The 22,744-nt window shown below is 46.5% G+C and overlaps 1 protein-coding gene across 1 annotated transcript in view; it reads left to right on the top strand.

The window, feature by feature from the left end:
• GRK3 (G protein-coupled receptor kinase 3) overlaps positions 1 to 22,744 on the top strand; it is a 141,312-nt gene that overhangs the window by 20,621 nt on the left and 97,947 nt on the right. The window contains exon 2 of the mRNA XM_075534361.1: positions 21,060 to 21,136. Coding sequence (XP_075390476.1) covers positions 21,060 to 21,136 — 77 coding nt within the window. The remainder of the gene's footprint in view (positions 1 to 21,059; positions 21,137 to 22,744) is intronic.

The following is a 22,744-nucleotide window of genomic DNA, read 5'->3' as shown; positions in this document are numbered from 1 at the left end:
TGGAGCGTGGTCCCAGTTTATAAGGAGCCCTGGTGGCACTGTCAGGCAAGCTACTGGCCACAGGGTAGGTGGTTCAGTTCGATCAGCTGTGCCTTGGAAGAAAGACGAGGCTTGGTGCTCCCTTAAAGATTGTCAGCCGTGGAAACCCTATGGAGCAGCGGTTCTTAACCTGTGGGTCGTGCCTCCTTTTGGGAATTGAATGACCCTTTCATAGGGGTCACCCAATTCATCACAGTAACAAAATCACAGTTATGAAATAACAATGAAAATAATTTGATGGTTGGGGGGTCACCACAACCTGAGGAACTGTATTAAAGGGTTGTAGCATTAGGAAGGCTGAGAACCACTGCTATAGAGTCATTTTGAGTTGGGATTGACTTGATGACATTATGCTTGTTTGGTTTGAGTGGTGCAGTGATTAAGTGCTTGCTGCTAATCAAAAGGTCTGCAGTTCAGACTCACTGACTGCTCTGCTGTGAAAGATGTGGCCTTTGATTTGGTAAAGGTTGACAGCCTTGGAGACCACTGGGGCACTTATACTGTGTCCCTTAGGGTTGCCGCTACACCACCCACTGCCTTCTAGTCCACTCTGACTCATTGAAGCCCTTAGGACAAAGTAGAATCGGCCCTGTGGGTTTCTGCAGGAGCAGACAGCCTCATCTTTGTCCCATGGAGCTGTTGGTAGGTTTGAACTGCTGACCTCGCAGTAGTAGCCTTCAGTGCCACCACGGCTCCCATTGGAGCATTTTTATTAGGTGCAAGCATTTTTGTTCGTTTCACACATTATTCCTCCATCTTACCAGCTGAGTACTCGGGGCTACCAGCTGAAAAGGTTGGATGTTCAAGTCCATCCCAGACTCGGTGGAAGAAAAGCCTGATGTTATACTTGGTAAGGAGCCCATCTCTTCTCTGACACGCAGGGAGTCCCCATGAGCTGAAATCTCTCAGCTCACTGCCATTGAGTAGCCTCCAAAGGACGAGGTAGAACTGCCCCTGTGTGTTTCCAAGACCAACTCTTTATGGGAGGAGAGAGCTTCATTCCGCCCCCCACACACCCCTTAGAGTGGTTGGTGGTTTGGAACTGCTGACCTTGGGGTTAGCAGCCCAGTATATAATCCACTCTACCACCCTCCTGAAATTGTTTCTGTCCTTGTCTATCTGTTTGGCCAGCAGTGTTGTTTTACAGATGAAGGAAGAGGCGTTTCAGGCAGGTTCAGGGGTCTCTAGGAAGCAGCCACAGGTGACCCTGACCAGGGACACAGGCAGGGAATTCCAGAGCCCAGCTCTTCCCACATTTCTGTGCCCCTTCATCTAAAGGAGCAGCAGTGCCCTGGCACTTCTTTTTATTGGCACACAATCCACACATCCTACAATCCAATAGTCCAATCATATCAAGAAAAGTTATACAATAATTATTCAAAAATTTTTTAGAATATTTTTTCTTGTGTGAGTGTGTGTGGCGGGGGAGGGGGCTTGATCACTTTGAAATGGAGTTGTGAGCACTTGTTCACTGCGCAAGGAATGGATTGTCTATGGTTCTTCTGTATTCGGCCAGCAAGCGTTCCATGGCATTGCCAGAGCAATGTTAGAGAAATCAGGACTGTGCCAAGGGGTTGTCCTGGGACTGACAAGGCGCCACCCTGCTTCAGGGACCTATGGAGCCTGTAATTATGACTAAGTGAATCAGTAAGCCTTGCCTGCAGTCCCAGGAGAAGCTGGAGGTCAAGAGCTTGCTCCCTTTATCAGGAGAAGCAAGAAGCGCAATCCTGCCACCTTGGATGACAAATTGACAGTGCTGTGCTCTGCCCAGCTTCTGAAAGGGATTGCTACCTGCAATCACCTTCGGAGAAAGTGGCCACCCAGAGTACACCTCTTTCTGTGCATCCCCTTCTCCATCCTGGGAAACACGCCCCCCCCCCCCACCTGCAAACAAACAAAGGGTTCAGCAATGTGTATGGCCTACTACAAACTCCAAATTGCTTTATCACTTAAATAACCAACCTTTGTTCCTATCTTTGCAGACCCCTGCTCTAGGTGTAATTGTGTCCCACCAGGCCTGCCCCACTCCTTATCGCTCCCTGGTCACACAGGCAGACCAAGATCAACCAGGCAACTCTCCTCTATTATAGTCCAATCATTTGAGTGTTAGGTATTTTGTGTGCTCATGGGGCCTCCTGGTCTTGGACTGCCTTCTGCTTGGCTTCTCTCATTTCTTGCTTCTCTCATTTTTTCCCCCCTCACTTAATATTTTAACACCGATTAGAAGTTAGCACCTTCGGGCTGCTTTCCAACTGCGACATGAGTCTAAATAAAGTGCCCAAGTAATACCTCTGTCTCTCACAATCTGGAAAGGTTCCTTTGGGTTTGGGACATCTTCTCTTGAGTCCTGGCATCATAGTGGTTACAAAGGACAGTTCTGCCCTATCTTTCAGGGACTCTGTGGCTCGGCATGGACTTGATGGCAGTGCATTTAGGTTTCTGAGTGTTCTCTGGGGCCATGTAGTAGATGCGTCAGCTTCACTGGGCATCTCTGCTTAACCCTTTCTCTATAGGCTCCGACTCTATCCTAAAGGGTCATTGTGAGATGGAATCGCCCCATTAGCCGTGGGTGTGGTTTTGGGTCTACGTAGGACTCCGAGAGGAACACAGACAGACATATGTACTCTTCTGTTTACTGCAGCAATTTCTGTAAGAGGAAAAACATGGAAACATCCAAAAACCCCAATGACAGAGGAATGGACAAACAAACTCTGGAACATTCACACTGCGGAATTTTATGCATCCATAACAAGAAATGACAACTTTCTTAAACACTGCCAGACATGGGAAAAGCTAGAGCACATTATGCTTAGCAAACGGATTCCATTTTACAAAGATAAATATTTAATAACAGCACTACTGTAAGGCGAAATAAGGAAAAGGACAACACACACACACACACAGAGACTTTGGTGACCACCAGGAGGTCACTCACGCTCACCGAACTCATCTTCCCCTCAGTAAAATAGACTTTGTTGTCATTTGTCAGGAAAGTGTCCCGGTAAGCGTCTGTCTCCTTTGAAAATGATCTATTCATAAACTTGTGGTTCTTGTTCGGTGCTGCCAAGCGGGCTCCAACTCGGCCTGGCCCTGCACCGTGTTCACCGTTACTGTGATGTGCCTGTCCGTCATTGCAGCTGCGTGTCAGTCTGTCTTGGTAAGGACCTTCCTCTCTTTCACATGCTCCGGGCACAGATGATGTCCTTTTCCAGGGACTGTTCTCTCCTGATAACATGTCCAACGTGTGTGAATTGAACTCTTGACAGCCTCGCTATTGAAGTGCGTTCTGGCTGTACTTCTTCCAAAACAGATCTGTTCGCTCTTTTGGTAGTTTTTTTTTTCTTTTGATAATCTTCTCCAGCCTTGTAATTCAAAGGAATCGCTTCTTCTCTGGTCTTCCTTATTCAAAGTCGAACGTTCACATGTATGTGAGGCATCTGAAAATCCCCTGGCTTGGATCAGGCGCACCTTAGTCCGCAATACTCTAAAAAAGTCTTGTGCCGCAGAGTTACCTAATACAATACGTCTTTTGATCCCTTTACGGCTGCTTCCATGAGCGTTGATTGTGGATCCAAGCAAGGCGAAATCCTGGACAACTTCAATCTTTTCTTCATTTATCTTGATGTAATCTTTTGATGCAGTTGTCAGGATTTTGGTCTTCTTTACATCGAGACATCATCTCCACTGCAGGCTGCAATCCCTGATCTTCATCAGCAAGTGCTTCAAGCCCTCCTCACTTTCAACAAGGAGAGTTGGGTCATTTGCAAATTGAAAATCATTAATAGGCTTTCCTCCGACCTTGTTACCGTACTTATTCAAGCTCTATGCTTTATGGTAAGTGGACACAAACTTGACACACACCTCTCCTGATTTTGAACAGTAATGTACACCAATAAACATTAAACTTTTTAGTTCTTATTTTAAACACAGATAACCCAAGAGGAAAACACTGGGAAGAAATGTTAAAATCCGTGTGTTTTCTTTAACTCAGGGCCCTGGATGGGGCAAATGGTTCAGCACTGAAAGATGGGTTCCCTTGAGAAGCGACAAAGCCCACATGGAAGAAGCACAGCAGCCTGTGTGATCATGGGCTGCCGATGGGATCAGGTATCAGGCATCAAAGACCAGAACAAAAAAATCATATCAACCTGAATGTGGGAGTGGGGGCCATGGTGTCACGGAGTGAAGACTCAAAGCCTATCTGTACACCATTGGACATTCCCTTACAGAACGGTCACAGGAAGAGATGAGCCAGTCAGGGTGCAGTGTAGCACCAATGAAACACACAACTTTCCTCTAGTTCTTTGTTAATGTTTCCTCCCCCACCCCTACCGACTATCATGATCCCAGTTCTACCTAGACCAGAGCATGTACTAGACCTGAGCATGTACATTGCTACAGATAAGAGCTCAAAACAGGGAATCCAGGACAGATAAATGCCTCAGGACCAATAATGAGAGTAGAGATACCAGGAGGGTGAGTGGAAGGTGGGGGAAAAAGGGGGAACCAATCACAATGATCAACATATAGCTCTTTCCTAGGGGGATGGACAACAGAAAAGTGGGTGAAGGGAGACGGCGGTTGGTGTACTACATGGGGGGGGGATTTATAAATTATTAAGGGTTCATGATGGAAGGAGGGGGTAATGAGGAGCTGATATCAAGAGCCCAGTAGAAAGAAAATGTTTTGAGAATGATGATGACAACATATGTACAAATGTGCTAGACACATGGATGGATGTATGGATGGCGATAACAACTGTAAGAGCCCCCAATAAAATGGTATTTTTAAAATAAAGAAAGATGAGTTCTCCACCTGCTCTAATCTACTTAGCTATCCATCCACTCATTTATCCTGATCTATTTATCCATCCATCCATCCATCCATCCATCCATCCATCCATCCATCCATCCATATCTGTCTATCCATTCATCCTCCCTTCCACATCCATCTTCATTCATTTATTTCTCCATCCATCTATCCATCCATCCATGTTGATCAATTTATACCCTCATCCATCCTGACCCATGTAACCATTAATCCACCCATCCATTCTGATCCAACTATGTACCCACTCATTTATCCATCGATCCACCCAACCACTATGCAGCCATCTTTCAATCTATATATCCTTCTATCCTGATCCACCTGTCCATCTGATTCCATATCAGTTCATCAATCTGTACTCATATCCCTCCCTCCCTCCATCCATCCATCCATCCATCCATCCATCCTGATCCTTCTATTCATCCATGCTCTACCAGGTACTCCAGTCTCCAGTAAGCTGGTTTCATAGCAGATGAGTAAACAAATATCCTATTCTTATAACATAAGGCAATAGGAGTGTTGACTCATTTTTAAGTTATTTCTTTTGTTAATTTGGAAAATGATAAGGCAGCTGGCACAAATGATATTAACAAACTGCATATTAATAGTGTGTATAAACCAGTTCTCATGGTGTCAGTTTTGGCTCATTGTGACCCCATATATGGCAGAGTGGAACCTTGCTTCCGGAGGTTTTCAGTGGCTGGGTTTGGGGGAAGTAAATGGCAAAGACAATTGAACCACTTGACACCCTCAAGCTGAAAGAATGATAGAAAAAAAAAACAAATCAAGCCTCAAGTTACACTGTTCAGAAATTTTTACGGGCAAAATATTGAATGATGCAGGAAGTATTCAAAGAAGGTGGAAGGAATATATCACAGAGTCACTGTACCAAAATGAACTGGTCACCCTTTAAGCATTTCAGGAGGTGGCATATGATCAAGAACAAATGACGTTGAAGGAGGAAGTCCAGGTTCCACTGAAGTCATTCGTGGAACACCAGACTCTTGGGAGTTGAAGGAATATCAATCCAGATGTTTTAACAAACAGAGGTAGAGCTGGAAGTGCTCTCTTGTCTATGCCAAGAACTTTGGAAGATGGCTGTCTCCCCCATGGACTGGAAGAGATCCATAGTTGTGCCTCTCCCAAAGAAGGGTGAGCCAACAGAATGTGTTGATCAGTAAACAACATCCTTAGCATCACACCCAAGTAACATTTTGCTGCAGGTTTTTAAAGAACTGAATGCAGCAGCACAGCGACAAGGATGTGCCAGTCATTCCAGTTGGATTCCAAAGACTTGTGGAATCTGAGGGCCGTCATTGCTGATTCAGAGGGATTTTGGCTTAAAGCAGAGAATACCAGCAAGATGTTTACTTCTGTTTCATTGACCATTGTGTTAGACAGGCTTCTCTAGAGAGAGAAAACCGGAACGCTAATAATTTATATATATTTACATAGAGATAGATAGATAAGACAATACATAAACAGTTAATTAAATTATAAAGCAGTGCAAATGGCTTAGTGCAACTCACTCTCATGAGACAGTTGTGAGACACTGACAGTCCTTCAAGTCTTGAGGGCCGCCGGGTAGTCCTCTGAGAGCAATTCAGGCTATCCGGGCACAGAGCAAACAGCAACGCAGGTCACCAACAGTCAGCCAGATGACAGGGTCCGACAGTCCCTAGCTCAAGAGATGTAAATTCCAGTGGTGTGACGAAGCAGGTCTTGAAGAGACCTCAAATTACAGCAACACAGTCCACGGGTTAGGTGTCCCACAGGTAGCTTGCACATTGAGGCACAGAACAAGCAAGGCAGCCGCACACTGGTTCAATGATCAAAGAGAAAGAGACAAGAAAGGCGAGACTCACGGAGCCATTTATCTCTCCGCCCTTCAATTAATCCCACATGTGTTTATCGGCCAGGTTGGCACAATAAACTAATTACCTCAACCATGCAAAGGCATTCGACTTTATGACGCATAACGCACTATGGTGACATTGTGAAGAACTGGAATTTCAGACACTTGATTGTGCTCAGGCAGAATTTGTTCAAGGACCAAGAGACAATCTTCCCAACAAAACAAGGAGACGGTTGGTGGCTTAAAATCAGGAGAGGTGTGCTTCAGGATCTTACCTGTTCATAGTACTTGTTCATTTTGTGTGCTGGGCTTTGTGAAGGGGGGAGTGTGGCATCAGAATTTGTGGAAGGCTTATTAACTGCCTGCGAGATACAGGGGATAAAACTTTGCTTGCTGTAAGTAACAAAGACTGTTAGTACTTACTGAAAAGATCAAAGACTAGACCCTTCAGTATGGGTTCTATCTCAATATCAAGAAAATCAATAAGCGCCATCAAAAATAACAGGTAGATGGTGAAGTCCTCTAGGATTTTATTTTACCTGGCTCCACAATCAGCCCTCATGAAATCAAATCATGTATTGTCTTGGACAAGTCAGCTGTGAAAGATCTCTAAAGTGATGCAAAGCCAAGTGAAGGTACACTTGACTTAAGCCATGGTGTTTTTGGCTGCCTCGTGTGCTGGACAATGAATAAGGATGTCTGGAGAAGAATTGTTGATCTTTAGAGGTTTCCACACCTCGATGCTTCTGCCACACACACTGCATTGATCTGAGAAGCCACAGGTGGCTCAAACTTCACGTGAAACACTTCAGATCTCAGAGTCCAGATGGCCAGAATCTCCTGTCCCCAGGATTTCCCTGGTGGGCAACCCCACAAGGTGCCATGAGTCACTGCTATCGAGGGAAGTGATGCTGACTCAGCAACCCTATAGGACAAGGTGGGACGGTTTCCGAGACTGTTCTACTTGAGTAGAAAGCCTTGCCGTTCTTCCGCTGGGTGGCTGGCGGTTTTGAATTGCCTACCTTGTGGCAACACATAACCACCGCGCCTCCAGGACACCCGAAGGTGCCACAGCGAGCGCCAGTTTTGGATCAGGAGGGTCAGGTGGTCAGAGTGTTTTGACTCTTGAGCTCCCATGTGTGTGAAGAAGGAGTCTCCATATTTGCTGTTGCTCTGGAGCCTGTGTCGTGGTTACCTGCTGGGCTGTGATCTGTATGGTTGCCAGTCCGAACCCCCAGCAGCTCTGCAGGAGAAAGACGGGGCTTTTTATTCCCACAAACTGCTATAGCCTCAGAATCCTATAGGGTGTCGCGATGAGTCGGCATTGACTCTATGGCAGTGAGGATGGTTTTTCCCTGATCCCGGGCTCCTTTGGACTCATAGTGCCTGCAAGGCACAGTGGGACTGCCCGTAGGCGTTCTCCAGGCTGTAAGCTGTACTCATGCAGGTGGGATGGAACCACTGACCTTTCAATTAGCGCCTCCGGTTCCAAGCCCAGAAGGGTGCCTTCGGATTGCTTATCTTTTTCAGCTGTTATCTGAAAACGTATCATTTTGCTCCCCCTGGGGGCTCCTAGGAGTCCTGGTGACATAGTGATTTACACCTGGGGCTGCTAACCACAAGGTCAGCAATTAGAAACCATGGGCTGCTTTGAGGAGAATGAGGAGGCTTTCTACTCCCTTAAAGAGTTACAGTCTTGGAAACCCTCAGGGGCAGTTCCACTCTGTTTTATAGGGTCACTTAACACTCTTAAGTTTGGTGTTTGGGGGACCTTTAGCCATATAAGCGATCCCTTAGAAAATACGGTGTTAAAAAATTTCATGTTGAAAAAATAGGACCAAACCCAAACCAGCAAAAAACAAAAACACCAAACTCACTCACTACCGTTGAGTGAATTCTAACGCATAGCAGCCCTGTAGGGCAGAGTAGAACTGCCCTTGTGAGTTCCCACGGCGGTCAGACATTACATTCTTACCTTCCTCTGGTGGCTTCAGACTGCTGACCTCCCGGTTAGCAGTCCAATTCATAGCCCACTAGGCCACCCAGGTTCCTTGAATAATAGGGCAGTTATTAATAATGGTGGTAGCATTATCAATTGAAAGTATATGCCAAGATTATATATATACACATATATATATATATACATACATATATATATTAATCGTTTCATTAGGGGCTCATACAACTCTTATCACAATCCATATATACATCAATTGTGCAAAGCACATTTGTACGTTCATTGCCCTCATCATTCTCAAAACATTTGCTCTCCACTTAAGCCCCTCGAACCAGCCCCTCATTTTTCCTCCTCCTTCCCCCCTCTCCCCTCCCTCAGGAACCCTTGATGATTTATAAATGATTATTTTGTCATATCCTGCACTGTCCGACATCTCCCTTTACCCACTTTTCTGTTGTCTGTCCCCCAGGGAGGAGGTCACATGTAGAACCTTGTAATCGCTTCCCCCTTTCCAGCCCACCCTTCCTCCACCCTCCCAGTATTGCCACTCATACCACTCGTCCGGAAGGGATCATCCGCCCGGGATTCCACGTGTTTCCAGTTCCTATCTGTACCAGTGTCCATCCTCTGGTCTAGCCAGATTTGTAAGGTAGAATTGGGATCATGATAGTGGGGGAGGGAGGAAGCATTTAGGAACTAGAGGAAAGTTGTATGTTTCATCATTGCTACAGCACATCCTGACTGACTCATCTCCTCCCTGAGACCCTTCTGTAAGGGGATGTCCAGTGGCCTACAAATGGGCTTTGGGTCTCTACTCCGCACACACCCGCTCATTCACTATATGATTTTTTGTTTTGATGATGCCTGATACCTGGTCCCTTCAACACCTCATGATCACATAGGCTGATGTGTTTCTTCCATGTGGGCCATGCCCAGAGTTTTTAATGTGTTTTCTGGCATAATTTTGCAATTTCAGATGTTCCCTGACTGTAAACAAAACAAAAAAAACATTTAAATTTATCTTTGTTGTCAGTAGATAAATGGGCATCCATTCCTGGCACGTGCTCATGGCTGCATTGGACCCATTTGGGATTTCTTCATGTTGAACTTGACAGTCTTGTGAGTGGTGCGTTCTAAATGGTGCTAACCCCCATGAAGCCAAGCACACACTTAACCTCTGCAGAGAGAAGTCCTTGAGGTCACATTGGGACTGGCTTCCGTTTGTCAGGTGCACATTCATGAATCCAATTAGGACCTGCCTTCTGCCCCTCATCATTCCTGATGCGCGTTTTCTTGTCGGTAGCTTACAGCAAACTACATGTATCGAATGCACTTTAGAAGTGAGGATGATGAGACTTCATTTCAAGAACTTTTGGCATGCTGAGGTTCCAGTCCCTGGAGAAGGACATCATGCTTTGTCATGGCAGTGAATATACTTTCTCTGTGGATCTAATTGGACCTACGTGGGAGCCTTTCTCCGGGATGTTGCCACTCTTGTGGGCCATGGAGTCAATGGCAATCTTACATACAACATGAGAGACACTGCTGGGTCCTGGGCCTCCCTTACAATGTTTGGTACGCTTGAGCTTATGCAGCCACCATAGCAATCCATGTCTTGGAAGGTCTTTCTCGTTTTCACTTACTCTCTACTTCACCAAGCACGATGTCCTTCTCCAGGGACTGGCCTCCCCTGATCACATGTCCAAAGCACGTGAGATGAAGTCTCGTCATCCTCGCCTTGAACTGTCCTCTCTATTTTAAGGATAAACAGAGCGGCAAAGAAATATCCAACTAGGGTTATAAGTCTGCCAGGAGAAACATTATTGTTAGTCTGGGATTAGTTCTGAGAGACCCGTGGTGAAGTTGGGTGACGTAAGAAATAATGGTGTTGCTGGTGGTAAGATTTTAACTGCCAAAGTGCAGGAAAAGAGTGAAGTGAGAGTGCCCTGAAGTTACATCTGCATTGGGAAGTCATTCGAAACTCACGATTCTCCTTTCTTTTCAAAGGCAGGACTGTATTGGGCTCTGTTGGCATTGACTCTTTGGTTGGGTCCACTGAAAAGCCCAGGGAATGTTGTAGTCCGGTACAGTGGGCAGACTTTTGTAATGCACTTGTTGGATCTTCCAGATGTAGTCAGGAAAACTCAGTCCTTGTCACAATTGTGTGCTATGGGGAATGAGCGGTCTAAGTGGTGGTGGTGCAAGACACAGTGACCCCGTGTACAACGGACCGAAGCACCATCCAGTCCTTCACCAGCTTCGCCATTGTTGTTCCATTCGAGCTCGTTGGTGGCAGTGGGTGCCAGCAACAATGCAGAAGTGGCGTTCATTGACCAGCCCACTGTGTAACTAAGCCCATTGCCACCCAGTCAATGCTGAGCCTGTAAATCTCTTAGAACTTGTTTGTGAAAAACACCACCACCACCAAAAACACAAAATAGCAAACCCAATGCCCTTGAGTCAATTCAGATGCCTTGCTCCCTAGGGTTTCTGCGACTGGCTTAGCAGTCCAATGCTTAACCCATGGAACCACCAGTGCACCGCGGGCCAAACAAAGGTGGGACAATCTGAGCATCAAAAAGGTTGATAAGCTGTTGATTAACGCATTCTGAAAATACAATGGTCAGCAGCCAAGTGCCACTATAAAATCATAGAACCGTGTATTAAACAGAAAGACCTAAATGGAAAGCTCTTATGTCTGGACACCTCCTCCATCTAGGTTCATACTCTTCTGAAGGTGATTGTGCCACCTCTGTAACCCATCTCCAGCCTCACAATTGTTCTCACCCCCGCCCCCAAATTGTTATGTTTGAGCTCATTGTTGCAGCCACTCCATTTTGGGTTGCGATCTGAAAGGCAGCAGGTTGAAACCACCAGCCACACCAAGGGGGAAAGAGGAGGCTTTCTTTTCCTATAAAGAGGTATAGTTTTGGAAACCCACAGAGGTAGCGCCCCCCCCCCCCCCGCCCCGTAGCCTACAGGGTCACTGTGAATCTGAATCAGCTTGATGACATTGGAACAGGGTCCGGGAATTTGATTGTCTCTAGGGATTAGTGTTATCTTCATGGTGGGGCGTAGGGCAGTAGTTGAGTGTATTATGACAATAGAGGTATCATGGCAGACAGGAAGGGTTTGATGGCAAACAGCAGGGGATCATGCCAACCATGGGCTATCATGACAAACAAATAATGGGGGTATGGTGACAGACAGCAGGGGTGTCATGACACACTGAGACTTCAGATAGCCAGAGGGAAAGGGAGAGAGAAGTAGAAGATGGAAATCTCAGTCACTTTTGAATGAGTGGCCCAATGCTGGGGCTTCATGATACTGTTCCCTTGTGTCTTTGAACGTTTTCACAGTTAATTAAAACAGCAGTAACAACAGTGAGTGGCTAACTGTGAAGATCACGATTCTGTTCGTTTAGTCACTGGCACCATTCCTTACCTCAATGTAACGTGACTTAGGATGCAGATTCCTAACACCCTGCTATCCACAGATACACAAAGAACTGAATCTCAAGTAACGTGGTGGACTAACAGGGAAATGCTATGGGTTGAGGATGTCTTATTAAATACCTCCACAAGAAGCTGATTGCAAAGACACGGGTAAGGTTTGAATAAACTCATCTGCACCTCGAGATGCCTGCCTGATCCAAGCAATATGGGCAGATTCACATCCTCGGGACCGAATGGGGTTTCTGTGGGAAGCTGATGCCATGGAGCCTGAGAGAGGGAGAGAAGAGAAAACACATTGTAGGAAAGGAGACTTTCCAGAAAAAAACATGTATCTACTTTCTGCCTAAGACTTGGCTGTGCTTCATATCTTGAACGGATACAAGGGGACTTCTAAAAGTTCAGGGAGAACTGGAATGAAAAACCAATGGAATTCTTCCACGAACTTTTTGAAACCACTCATGTCACTAATCTTTAGCTGTGGTAGTTAAATTTAGCAGCGGGAAAAACAAAAAAACTGACCACACCAGCCAGGCTGATGACCCCTATAAGCATGTTTTTTGTACCCACTGAAACTGCCCAGTGTAAGTCCCTTGGATGAAAATTATCTTCATGGCTTCCTATGTCTAAAGTCTTTGAACATTTGTTTGCCAAAAAACATTACAAAGCCAAACTCACTGCCATTGAGTCGATTCTGACCCATAGCGGCCCTATAGCACTGCCTGTCCTGTAGATTTCCAAGGCTGTAACTCTTGAAGGCAATAGAAAGCTTGGTCTTTCTCCCTGAGTCCAGCTGATGGTTTTGAACTACTGACCTTGTGATGCACAACCCAATGGATAGTTAGCTTAAAATAAGTGTTTCCTAATGTGTTACTCCAGACCAGCCTTCACCAGCTAATCATAGATAAGACTAATATGAAGAAAAACAAGGGGGTAAGTGGGTAGTGAGAGAGCCTCTTTCTGGGCTGAGAGACTCCGTGTAGTCAGTTTGCCTCACATTAACCATGAATGCACGACCACCCCACTCACAATCCTGACAGGAATATGAAAGAGCCTGGTAACTCAGTAACCAGGCCCACCTTCCATTAGAAGAGAAAGTGAACGGAAAGAACCAATAAGAATTTGAGGCAGTAAAGTGACGAAAGCATTTAAGCCTCAAGTTACAATATCGAAAGATTCTGTGGGAAACTATTGAATGATGCAGAAAGCATTCAGAGAAGATGGAAACAACACGCAGAATCACTGTACCAAAAAGAATGGGTAAACCTTCCACCCTTTCAGGAAGTAGCATGTGAATCAGAACCAGTGGTGCCGAAGGCAGACAGTCGAGCTGCACTGAAAGCACCAGGCCCAGGAACTGATGGAACATCAAATGAAAGCTTTCAACAGCTGATGAAGCACTGAAGCACTTACTCGTCTGTGCCAGAGAATTTGGAAAACAGCTACTTGGCCACCTGACTGGAAGAGATTCAGAGTTGTATCCATTCCAAAGAATGCTCAAAATAATAGGGCAATATCACTGACAATATCAGTAAGATTTTGCTGAAGATCAGCCAACAGCAGTTGCAGCAGTATATTGACAAGGGACTGCCAGATGTTCAGATGTTCAGGGCAGATTCAGAAGAGTAGAACAAGGGACATCGTTGTTGATGTCAGATGGATCCTGGCGATAGCAGAGAAAATCACAAATATGTTTACATGTGTTTTATTGATTATGCAAAAGCATTTGTGTAGATAATAACACACTATGGAAAGTGAATAATAGGAAGAGGTGTGCTTATCCCGTATAAGTAAGAGGCAAACAAAATTGATTGCCACTGATTTTCTTTTGATGTGTCTTCCAGAGAAATATGATTTTATAGGTGGACTCCTAAAACCAGGAGCAGAACCATCAGACTATAAGAGGAAGAAGAAACCAAGGATCATAATAAACAGGATTGAGCTACGTAAATAATAAAGTCAGGGACCCTCTGAGCTGCAATTCTTAGCCCTTTTTCACACAATGTCCAGCATTGTTGAATATGGTTGACCTTGAGAAGAATGGGAATTCCAGATCACTTCATTGTGCCCATGGGGAACTTATACATGGATTAAGAAGTTTTGCACACGGAACAAGGGAATGCTGTAGGGTTTAAAATCAGAAAAGGTGTGTATCAGAGTTTTATAGTCTCACTATCCTTATTTAATCCGTGTGCCTAGCAAATAATCAAAGAAGCAGGATGACATGAAGAAGAATGTGACGTCAGGACTGGAGAAAGGCTTACTAACACCTTTCAATTTGCAGATGACACGACCTTGCTTGCTGAAAATGGGGACTTGCAACACTTGCTGATGAAGATCAAGGACTCAGCATTCAGTATGGATGACAACTCAATGGAAAGAAGATCCAAAGCCTGCCAACTGCACAAATGGATGATATCAATGTAAATAGATGGAAGGTTGAAGTCATCAAGGTTTTTTGTCTTGCTTGGATCCACCATCAATGCTCATAGAAGCAGCAGGCAAAGGATGCACTGCATTGGGTAAACCTGCTCCTCGAGACCTCTGCAGGATGTTGAAAGGCAAAGATGCTACTTTGAGGACTAAGGTGCACCTGACCCAAGCCATGGTATTTTAGATTTCTTCATATGCCTCTGAAAATTGGACATTGGATGTAGAAGAGTTTGCTTTTGAATTGTGGCGCTGGAGAAGAATCGTGAAAGTAGCATGGGCTTCTCAAAGGACTCTCAAATCTGTTTTAGAAGAAATATGGCGGGAATTGCTCTCACATACATTGGACATGCTGTCAGGAGAGACCAGTCCCTGGAGAAGGACATCATGCTTGGTAGAGAGGGGCAGCAAGAAGTGGAAGGCCCCCGGGGAGATGGACGGACACGGTGTCTGCCACAATAAGCTCAAGCACAGGGACAATCGTGGGGATGGCCCAAGACTAGGCAGTGTTTTATTCTGTTGTGCATGGGGTCCCTGTGGACGGGAATCGACTTGATGGCACCTAACAGCAACAACAGCAGAATGACAGTGAATCTTCTTTACAAAAGACAGTGTTGTGGCGTAGTGGGCTCCATGTTGGGCTGCTCTCTACAACAGTAAGCAGTTCAAACGCCTCCTCCATTCCGCGAGAGAAGGCTGAAGCTGGCTGTTTTTGTAGGTGCGCAGCCTCAGAACCCCTAGGGTTCTGTCCTATAGGGTTGCTTTAGGTTGGAATCCAGTAGATGGCAGTGAGTTGCACCCAAGTTAGTATGTGTCCATTCTCTAGTCATGAGGAGGCTTGGTAGCATAATGGGTAAGGTGTTGGGCTGTTCACCACAGGGTCAGCAGTTTGAAACCACCATCTGCTTCATGGGAGAAAGGCAGGGCTATTGGCCTGCTAGGAGTTACAGCCTTGGAAACCCACAGGGGCAGCTCTACCCTCCCTTATGGGGTGGGGGGGGGGGGGCTAGGATTGTAATAATCTCGAAGGCAGTGGGGTTTTTTTCACTCTCTGGTTAGTCATTTATTCTCTCTTCCCACTTGGTAGCATCCAAGAATGTACCTTTTAGTGTGAAAACCTTTTCTTGACTTTTTATAGCAGTGGTCTCAAGTAAGAGTTGTGCTTCTGTGGTGGATAATGTCACTCAGCAGCATGTGCTGGAGGCGGTGGCAGATTCTGACTGGTTCTTTGAATGTTGTGTAGCAATTCTGTGGAAAATGGCCATATCTGTTGAAGGGGCCAGATCTGATCTCCTCAGGCTTCCTTTGTGTCACAAGGCATGCCTCCAACGTCCATCTCCTTTATCGATTCGCACACCAACCATTCATCCCATGACACTCTGCTTATATGCTGGGCTTGCTGATTTGTAGCAGTGTCCACACAAAACTCACAGAGAATAGGCACAATGTTTTTTCTTTTTAATCATTTTACCGGGGGCTCGTACAACTCTTATCACAATCCATCCATCCATCCATTGTGTCAAGCACTTTTGTACATTTGCTGCCATCATCATTCTCAAAACATTTGCTTTCTGCTTGAACCCTTGGTATCAGCTCCTCATTTTCCCCCTCCCTCCCCACTCCCCCCTCCCTCAAGAGCCCTTGATAATTTATAAATTATTATTATTTTGTCATATCTTACACCGTCCGATGTCTCTCTTCACCCAGTTTTCTGTTGTCCATCCCCCAGGGAGGAGGTTATATGTAGATTCCTTATAATCGGTTCCGCCTTTCTACTCCACCTTCCCTCCATCCTCCCAGTATCGCCACTCTCACCACTGGTCCTGAAGGGATCATCTGTACTGGATTCCCTGTGTTTCCAGTTCCTATCTGTACCCGTGTACATCCTCTGGTCTAGCCAGATTTGTAAGGTAGAATTGGGATTATGATAGTGGGGGTGAAGCATTTAAGAACTAGAGGAAAGTTGTATGTTTCATAGTTGCTACCCTGCACCCTGACTGGCTCATCTCCTCCCCACAATCCTTCTGTAAGGGGATGTCTAGTTGCCTACAGATGAGTCTTGGGTCCCTACTCTGCACTCCCCCTCACTCACAATGATTTGATTTTTTTGTTCTTTGATGCCTTCCACACCACAGGCTAGTGTGCTTCTTCTACGTGGGCTTTGTGGTTTTGTTTACCTTCAAGTCTTTAAGACCCTCGATGCTATATCTTTTGATAGCCGGGCACAATAAGCTTTCTTCACCACGTTTGCTTATGCACCCAATTTATCTTCAGGGATCGTGTTGGGAGGGTGAACATCATGGAATGCCAGTTTAATAGAACAAAGTGTTCTTGCATTGAGGGAGTACTTGAGTGGAGGCCTAATGTCCATCTGCTACCTTAATACTAAACTTATAAATATATGCACACAGATCTATTTCCCCATCATCGTAAATATATTTACATATGTACATGTCTTTATTTAGACCTCTATAAATGTCCTCTGCCTCCTAGTTTTTTCCTCTATTTTCTTTTACTTTCCTCTTGTCCCACTATCATGCTCAGGCTTCATTTGGGTTTCAATAATTCCTCTCAGTTACATGGCTCTTGATCATGCCCTACCAGGCCTCCTACACCCTCCTCACCACCGATTTTGGATCACTTGTTGTTCCCTTGTCCCTGGGTTTGTTAACACCATTTCCTTCCCTCCCCACCTCCCCCTTTCCCATGTCCCCCCGGAATGTACGGCCACTATGGAAATCGATTTGGCGATCTTAAACAGATGGAAATGGAGCTACCTTATGACCTAGCAATCCCCCTGCAGAGCAAATACCCAGAAGAGGCAAGAAACAAACCAGGGCCAGACATCTGTGCTCCAGTGTTCATCGTGGCACAGTTCACAGTTGCTAGGAGATGGAAACAACCCAAATTTCCATCAACTGACGAGTGGATTAAACAACTGTGGTACTTACATACAACGGAGTACTACGCATCGCTAAAAAGCAGTGATGAACATATGAAGCACAACACAGAATGAAGAACTTGAGGAAATCATGCTAAGGGACATCAGCCAAGTACAGAAGGAGAAGTACAACATGAGTCTGCTGAGGGAAACGGACCAGACTTCAACCCAGTGCTCCAAGATGTGAATGCAACATACTGGCATGGAGTAGGGAACCACTGGAGAGGTCTGAGGGGCTGGCCTCAATCCCAACTGTGTGGACACCTGTCCCTCCCCCCAGAAGAATTTATTTCAGAGGACAGCACTGAAGCTGCAGCTCAGGGAGAGGGACATGTCTGATCAAAGAACATGGGAGCAAATGAAGGAAGAGGACGAGGGAGTGGAGCGCATCCTGGTCCACCTAGGCCTGAGGATGATATTACCACTCAGAGCAGCCTATCCACAGAGAAGACCATGTGGCCGGCCCCAGTATGAGACACCGCATCCCTCACTGACCCCACAGTGTGGGAATTGCGCCTGATCTGACCCCATCACACCGAGGCAAAATACTAAGGGTGTGCAACAGAACAGCAAGGGGAACAGAGCAACGAAGTCCCTAAGGAACTAGACTTTGGAGCCAGGGTGTGGCGCCCCATCAGACTCAATCAGAAAACACTCCTAAAGGCCAACAAACAGTCCTTGAACTAACTACAGGCTTTTCTTTTTTGTCATTGTTTTTTTGTTTTTGTTTTGTCGCCTTTTGTTGCTTTGTTTTGCTCCGTCTTGGTTATGTGCGTGTTATTATCTCCACAGGTCTGTCTAAATAAGATAGGCTGGATGAACCATCTGGAGGCGAAAACAATAGGCACAATTAAAGAGGTCTATTAGGGTTACCACAGCCATGATCAGTAACAGTAGGGAGACATTTTTGGTCCACAGCAATACTTCTTCTCAGCCAATAGCCAAGTCTCTCGCCTGTCCTCAGCCTCTCCGCCACGGGGTTCCTTGGCCTCTGCCTCTATGGGCTGAGGACTCTGCTGCTCAGCCTCACGGTCCCATAGTCTCAGTGCTGCTCCTCTGTTCTGTGTCATGGCCTCTTTGCCCCGGCCTCTCTTGTCACTAGTCTTGGTCTCTGCCACTGCAGAGACTCAAAAGTGCTTCACTTCCGGTGGACCTGGGCTTTGTCTCTCTGTGTGCTCCTGTGTGCTCTAAAGATGTCTCATCCTTATAGTCAGGAGTAGGATAACTAAACCAGGCCAATCCCCTGTACGAGGGTTACAGATGCCCTGTTTGCATAGTCCCGCCCAATCCTCTGGGGAGAGTTACCGAGACATGAATTTCTGTTGCTGTTGTTGTTAAGTGCTATTGAGTTGGTTCTGACACTGTAACTGTATGTACAACAGAACAAAACACTCCCCAATTCCGTGACATTGTCACAACCATTGTGTTGGAACGCATTGTTGTAGCTGTGTGTCAGTCCATTAAAGGTACCCTGTTTCCCTGAAAATAGGACAGTGTCTTATATTAATTTTTGCTCCCAAAGATGCACTAGGTCTTATTTTCAGGGGATATCTTATTTTTCCATGAAGAAGAATACGGTACACATTTATTGTTTTATTAAAAGAGACCTTGCACTTCCTGTCTGCTCCGGCTGCACTGTGGCCAACAGTGAGCTGCGTGGCGGCACCCGCCACCATGGTCCAGAGTTATGGTAGCTTTGGGGGGGCCTTATTTTCGGGGAGGTCTTATTTTTCTGGGGATGCTTGTAGGTAGGTCTTGGGGGATGTCTTACTTTCGGGGGAACACGGTACATTCTTTGTCGAGGACCTTCTCGTTTTCACTGCCCCCTACTTTACCAAGCATGAGGTTCTTCTCCAGGGACTACTCCCTTGACAACATGTCCAAAGTCCATGAGACCAAGTCTCGCCACTTTTGCCTCTCAGGAGCACTCGGCTCATACTTCTTCCCAGACAGATTTGATAGTCCTTTGAGCAGTCCATACTACTGTCACTGTTCTTCTCCAGCGCCACAATTCAAATGCATTGATTATTCTTTGGCCTTCTTTATTCAATGTCCAACTTTCACATGTATATGAAGTAATGGAAAATACCACGGCTTGGGTCGGGCACACTTCAGTCCTCAAGGTAACATCCTTGCTTTTAAACACTTTAAAGAGATGTTGTGGAGCAGATTCACCCAAGGCAATGCGTCCTTTGATTGATCTCTTGACCGCTGTTTCCACGAGCATTGATTGTAGAGCCAAGCAAGATGAAATCCCCGACAACTTCACCCTGTTGTCTGTTTTTCGTGATGTGACCTATCAGTTCAATCGTGAGAGTTTGGGCTAGACGGGGCATCTGAGGACAACTCACTCCACCTCCGTTGCATGTGCACGTGTAACATCCTTTGTCTGTGTGTCCCTCCAGCGACAGATGACTCTCCCCTCTGCCTTTTGCTGTTGTGAAACCTGTCAGGGCAGCTTTGCTCGTCAGGTTCCTGCTGTAGGGTTGGCCCGGAGTCACTAGGCGGGCAGGGTGGTGGTCCTGTGTTCTCGGTGTCTAGTCAGCCAGTCTCTGTCGTTCGGCATGTCATGGTAACAAAGGGGCTTCAGAAAGTTCCTGGGGGGAATCCCATGATCTCTTATTCAGTGATCCTTCCACCTCTCTATACAGTGAACCATGTAAGAGCCAGAACTCGATGGGTCTGCCTCATTTCCCCGAGTCTCACCAGTTTCCCTCTTTTGATGGGATGTGTTTGTCCCACTTCTCCACCACCGTCCTTCAGTGGTAAGTGTTACCACTATCCTTCTGTGACAGGGGCCCACCTCCTTTGGCTTTGGTTCTGCTGGCTTTTCCAGGTTGGACTGTTGCTAATACCCTGGGATGAAGGCTATGCTCTTCCCAGAACCCCTGGGTAGAGACACCCTCGAGATTGAAGGCCACTCAGAGGTGCCTCGGAAGAAAGGTCTGGCAGTCTCCTGGAGGGAACTGTCCCTCTCAAAACTCACCACCATCAACCCAATTCTGACTCACAGTGACCCAGTGGGACAGAGTAGAACTATCACTGTGGGTTTCTGAGACTGTAACTCTTGATAGGAGTAGAAGGCCTCTTCTTCCACCGGAGCAGCTGGTGGTTTTGTATGTTGGCTTTGCAGTTAGCAGCCCAGTGCCTGACGCGCTGCACTACCAGGACGCCTCAGTCACGGGAGCACAGTTCCGCTCTGACACATCCAGCTTGGTCATGAGTTAGAATTGACCGGATGGCACCTGATTTAAAAAAAATTAACTGGTTGTTTTTCTTTTGAGGGGTCCTGGTGGCATGGTGGTTACCCGCTGAGCTTTGATGGGCAAGGTCAGCTGCTCCAAGGGAGAACGAAGGGGCTTCCTACTCCTGTGAAGTGTACAGCCTCGAGAACCCACGGGGGCCATTCTGCCCTGCCCGCTACGGTTGCGATGAGTTAGCATCGACTTGATGGCAGTGGGCTTTTCAGTCCAGGGCTGGGTTGACTTGATGCAAGTTGTGTTGTTGGATACAATAGGAACCCAGAGATACAGAAACTGGCCTCCTTTTGCCTTTCAGTATCCGGAGCGTGATGCAGAAGTACCTTGAGGAACGGAAGGAACTCACCTTTGATAAGATTTTCCATCAGAAGATTGGTGAGTTCTGCTCATACTGGGGGGCGTGCAGTTGTTTCCGGAAGGATGCATGCATGTGGTCCCTGTTAGTTTATGAGGGGCCCCGTGGCTCTGGAGGTTACACCTTATTGGGCTGCTAACTGAAAGGCCAGCAGTCCCAAAGACAGCAGCCACCCTGAGAGAGTAGCAGATGAGGTCGCCAGCTCCTACACAGATGGACAGCCTCAGAAAGGCTGGGGATTAGTTCTAGTCTGCCCTGTAGAGTAGCCAGGAGTCCAAATGGATTTGCGAGCAGTGGGTTTTGTTTTATTTTCTGCATGCTTTGTAGCTAAGGCTGGGAACGGAGAAATGCCAAGCACTTGCCAAGATGCATAATGATTATTTACATGCCTCGTAATCCATCTTGTGAATGAATGCTTGGGGAACAGACAAGTTGAGTTGTATTTTAAGGCAGTCTGGCTGGGGCCCCAAATCAAAGGGTTGGATGCTCGTTTGCTCGGCCCCTTGCTAATAGCAGACATGCACATACCCTTCTTTGAGGCCATCTTACACTCTGTGATGATGGGGATGCGGTGCATTGGGTTATGCGTTAGGCTACTGAATGAAAGATTGGTGGTTCAAGCCCACCAGCCATTCCCTGGTAGAAAGATGAGGCTGGCTGCTTTTGTAAAGACTCACACCTTCAGAAAACCCACAGGGGCAATTCACCTATGTCCTATAGGGTAACTGTCAGTAGGAATCAACTGGGTGGAGGGAGTTAGGTTTTGAGAGGGTCTGCAGAACCAGTGTTCTACTCCACTCCTGTGACTGGTTCCATCTCCTTCCCTGGGGTGAGGCCGGGGAGGTCATCTCATTGGCATCCAACAAGTTGATGACTGTCATCCCAGCAATGGAATTCCGACCATCCCTTCTTCCTATCTGTGTCTCCTCTAACATCCTATCTTCTCCCCTAACCCTTAGGAATGCTGTCCTTGCTTGGCTCTTGAGTGGCTGATGATTTTAGGGCATGGTTTGAATGACCACTACATTAGCTTTTCTGATTCTCGTGAGTGTTTGGAATCTCTTCTCAGCAGGCCATAAGGACTTCATTGCATATGAACTTTTTGAAGCCCCTAGCAGTAGGAGCTCGGGGGGCATAGTGGTTACATGTTGGGCTGATCACCACAAGATCAGCAGTTCGAAACTACCAATCGCTTAGAGGGAGGAAGACTTGGCTCTTGAGTCCCATCAAGAATGACCGTCTCAGAACCCACAGGGGCGGCTCCACTCTGTCCTGTGGGGTGACTATGAGTTGGAATTGATTCGATGGCAGTGAGTTTGCTTTTTAATATATATAGTGGGGGTAGTGTTATTCTGCACACTACCCAGGTGGTTCTGACCTGTGTAGTGGTGCTGTGCACAGGGATGCCTTGTTGTTGCTGGGTGCCGCCAGTCTGGAGAGAACTGTCTTATTTGGTGGGAACTCTAAAGACACGGGATGTCTCCAATACCCACACCCGTCATCTCACTGCACCCAGTCCCGGGCTGTCTCTCTGTGGGAGCAGACTGCCAGGTCCTTTGTCCCTCAGAAAAGCTGGTGGATTAGGGCTGCAGCCTTTTGGTGTCGCCACCAAGCACTCAACCACTGTG

This window comes from Tenrec ecaudatus, chromosome 16 (assembly GCF_050624435.1).
Source record: "Tenrec ecaudatus isolate mTenEca1 chromosome 16, mTenEca1.hap1, whole genome shotgun sequence".
Taxonomy (NCBI): Eukaryota; Metazoa; Chordata; class Mammalia; order Afrosoricida; family Tenrecidae; genus Tenrec; species Tenrec ecaudatus.
This window is presented reverse-complemented; position numbering and strand designations above follow the sequence as displayed.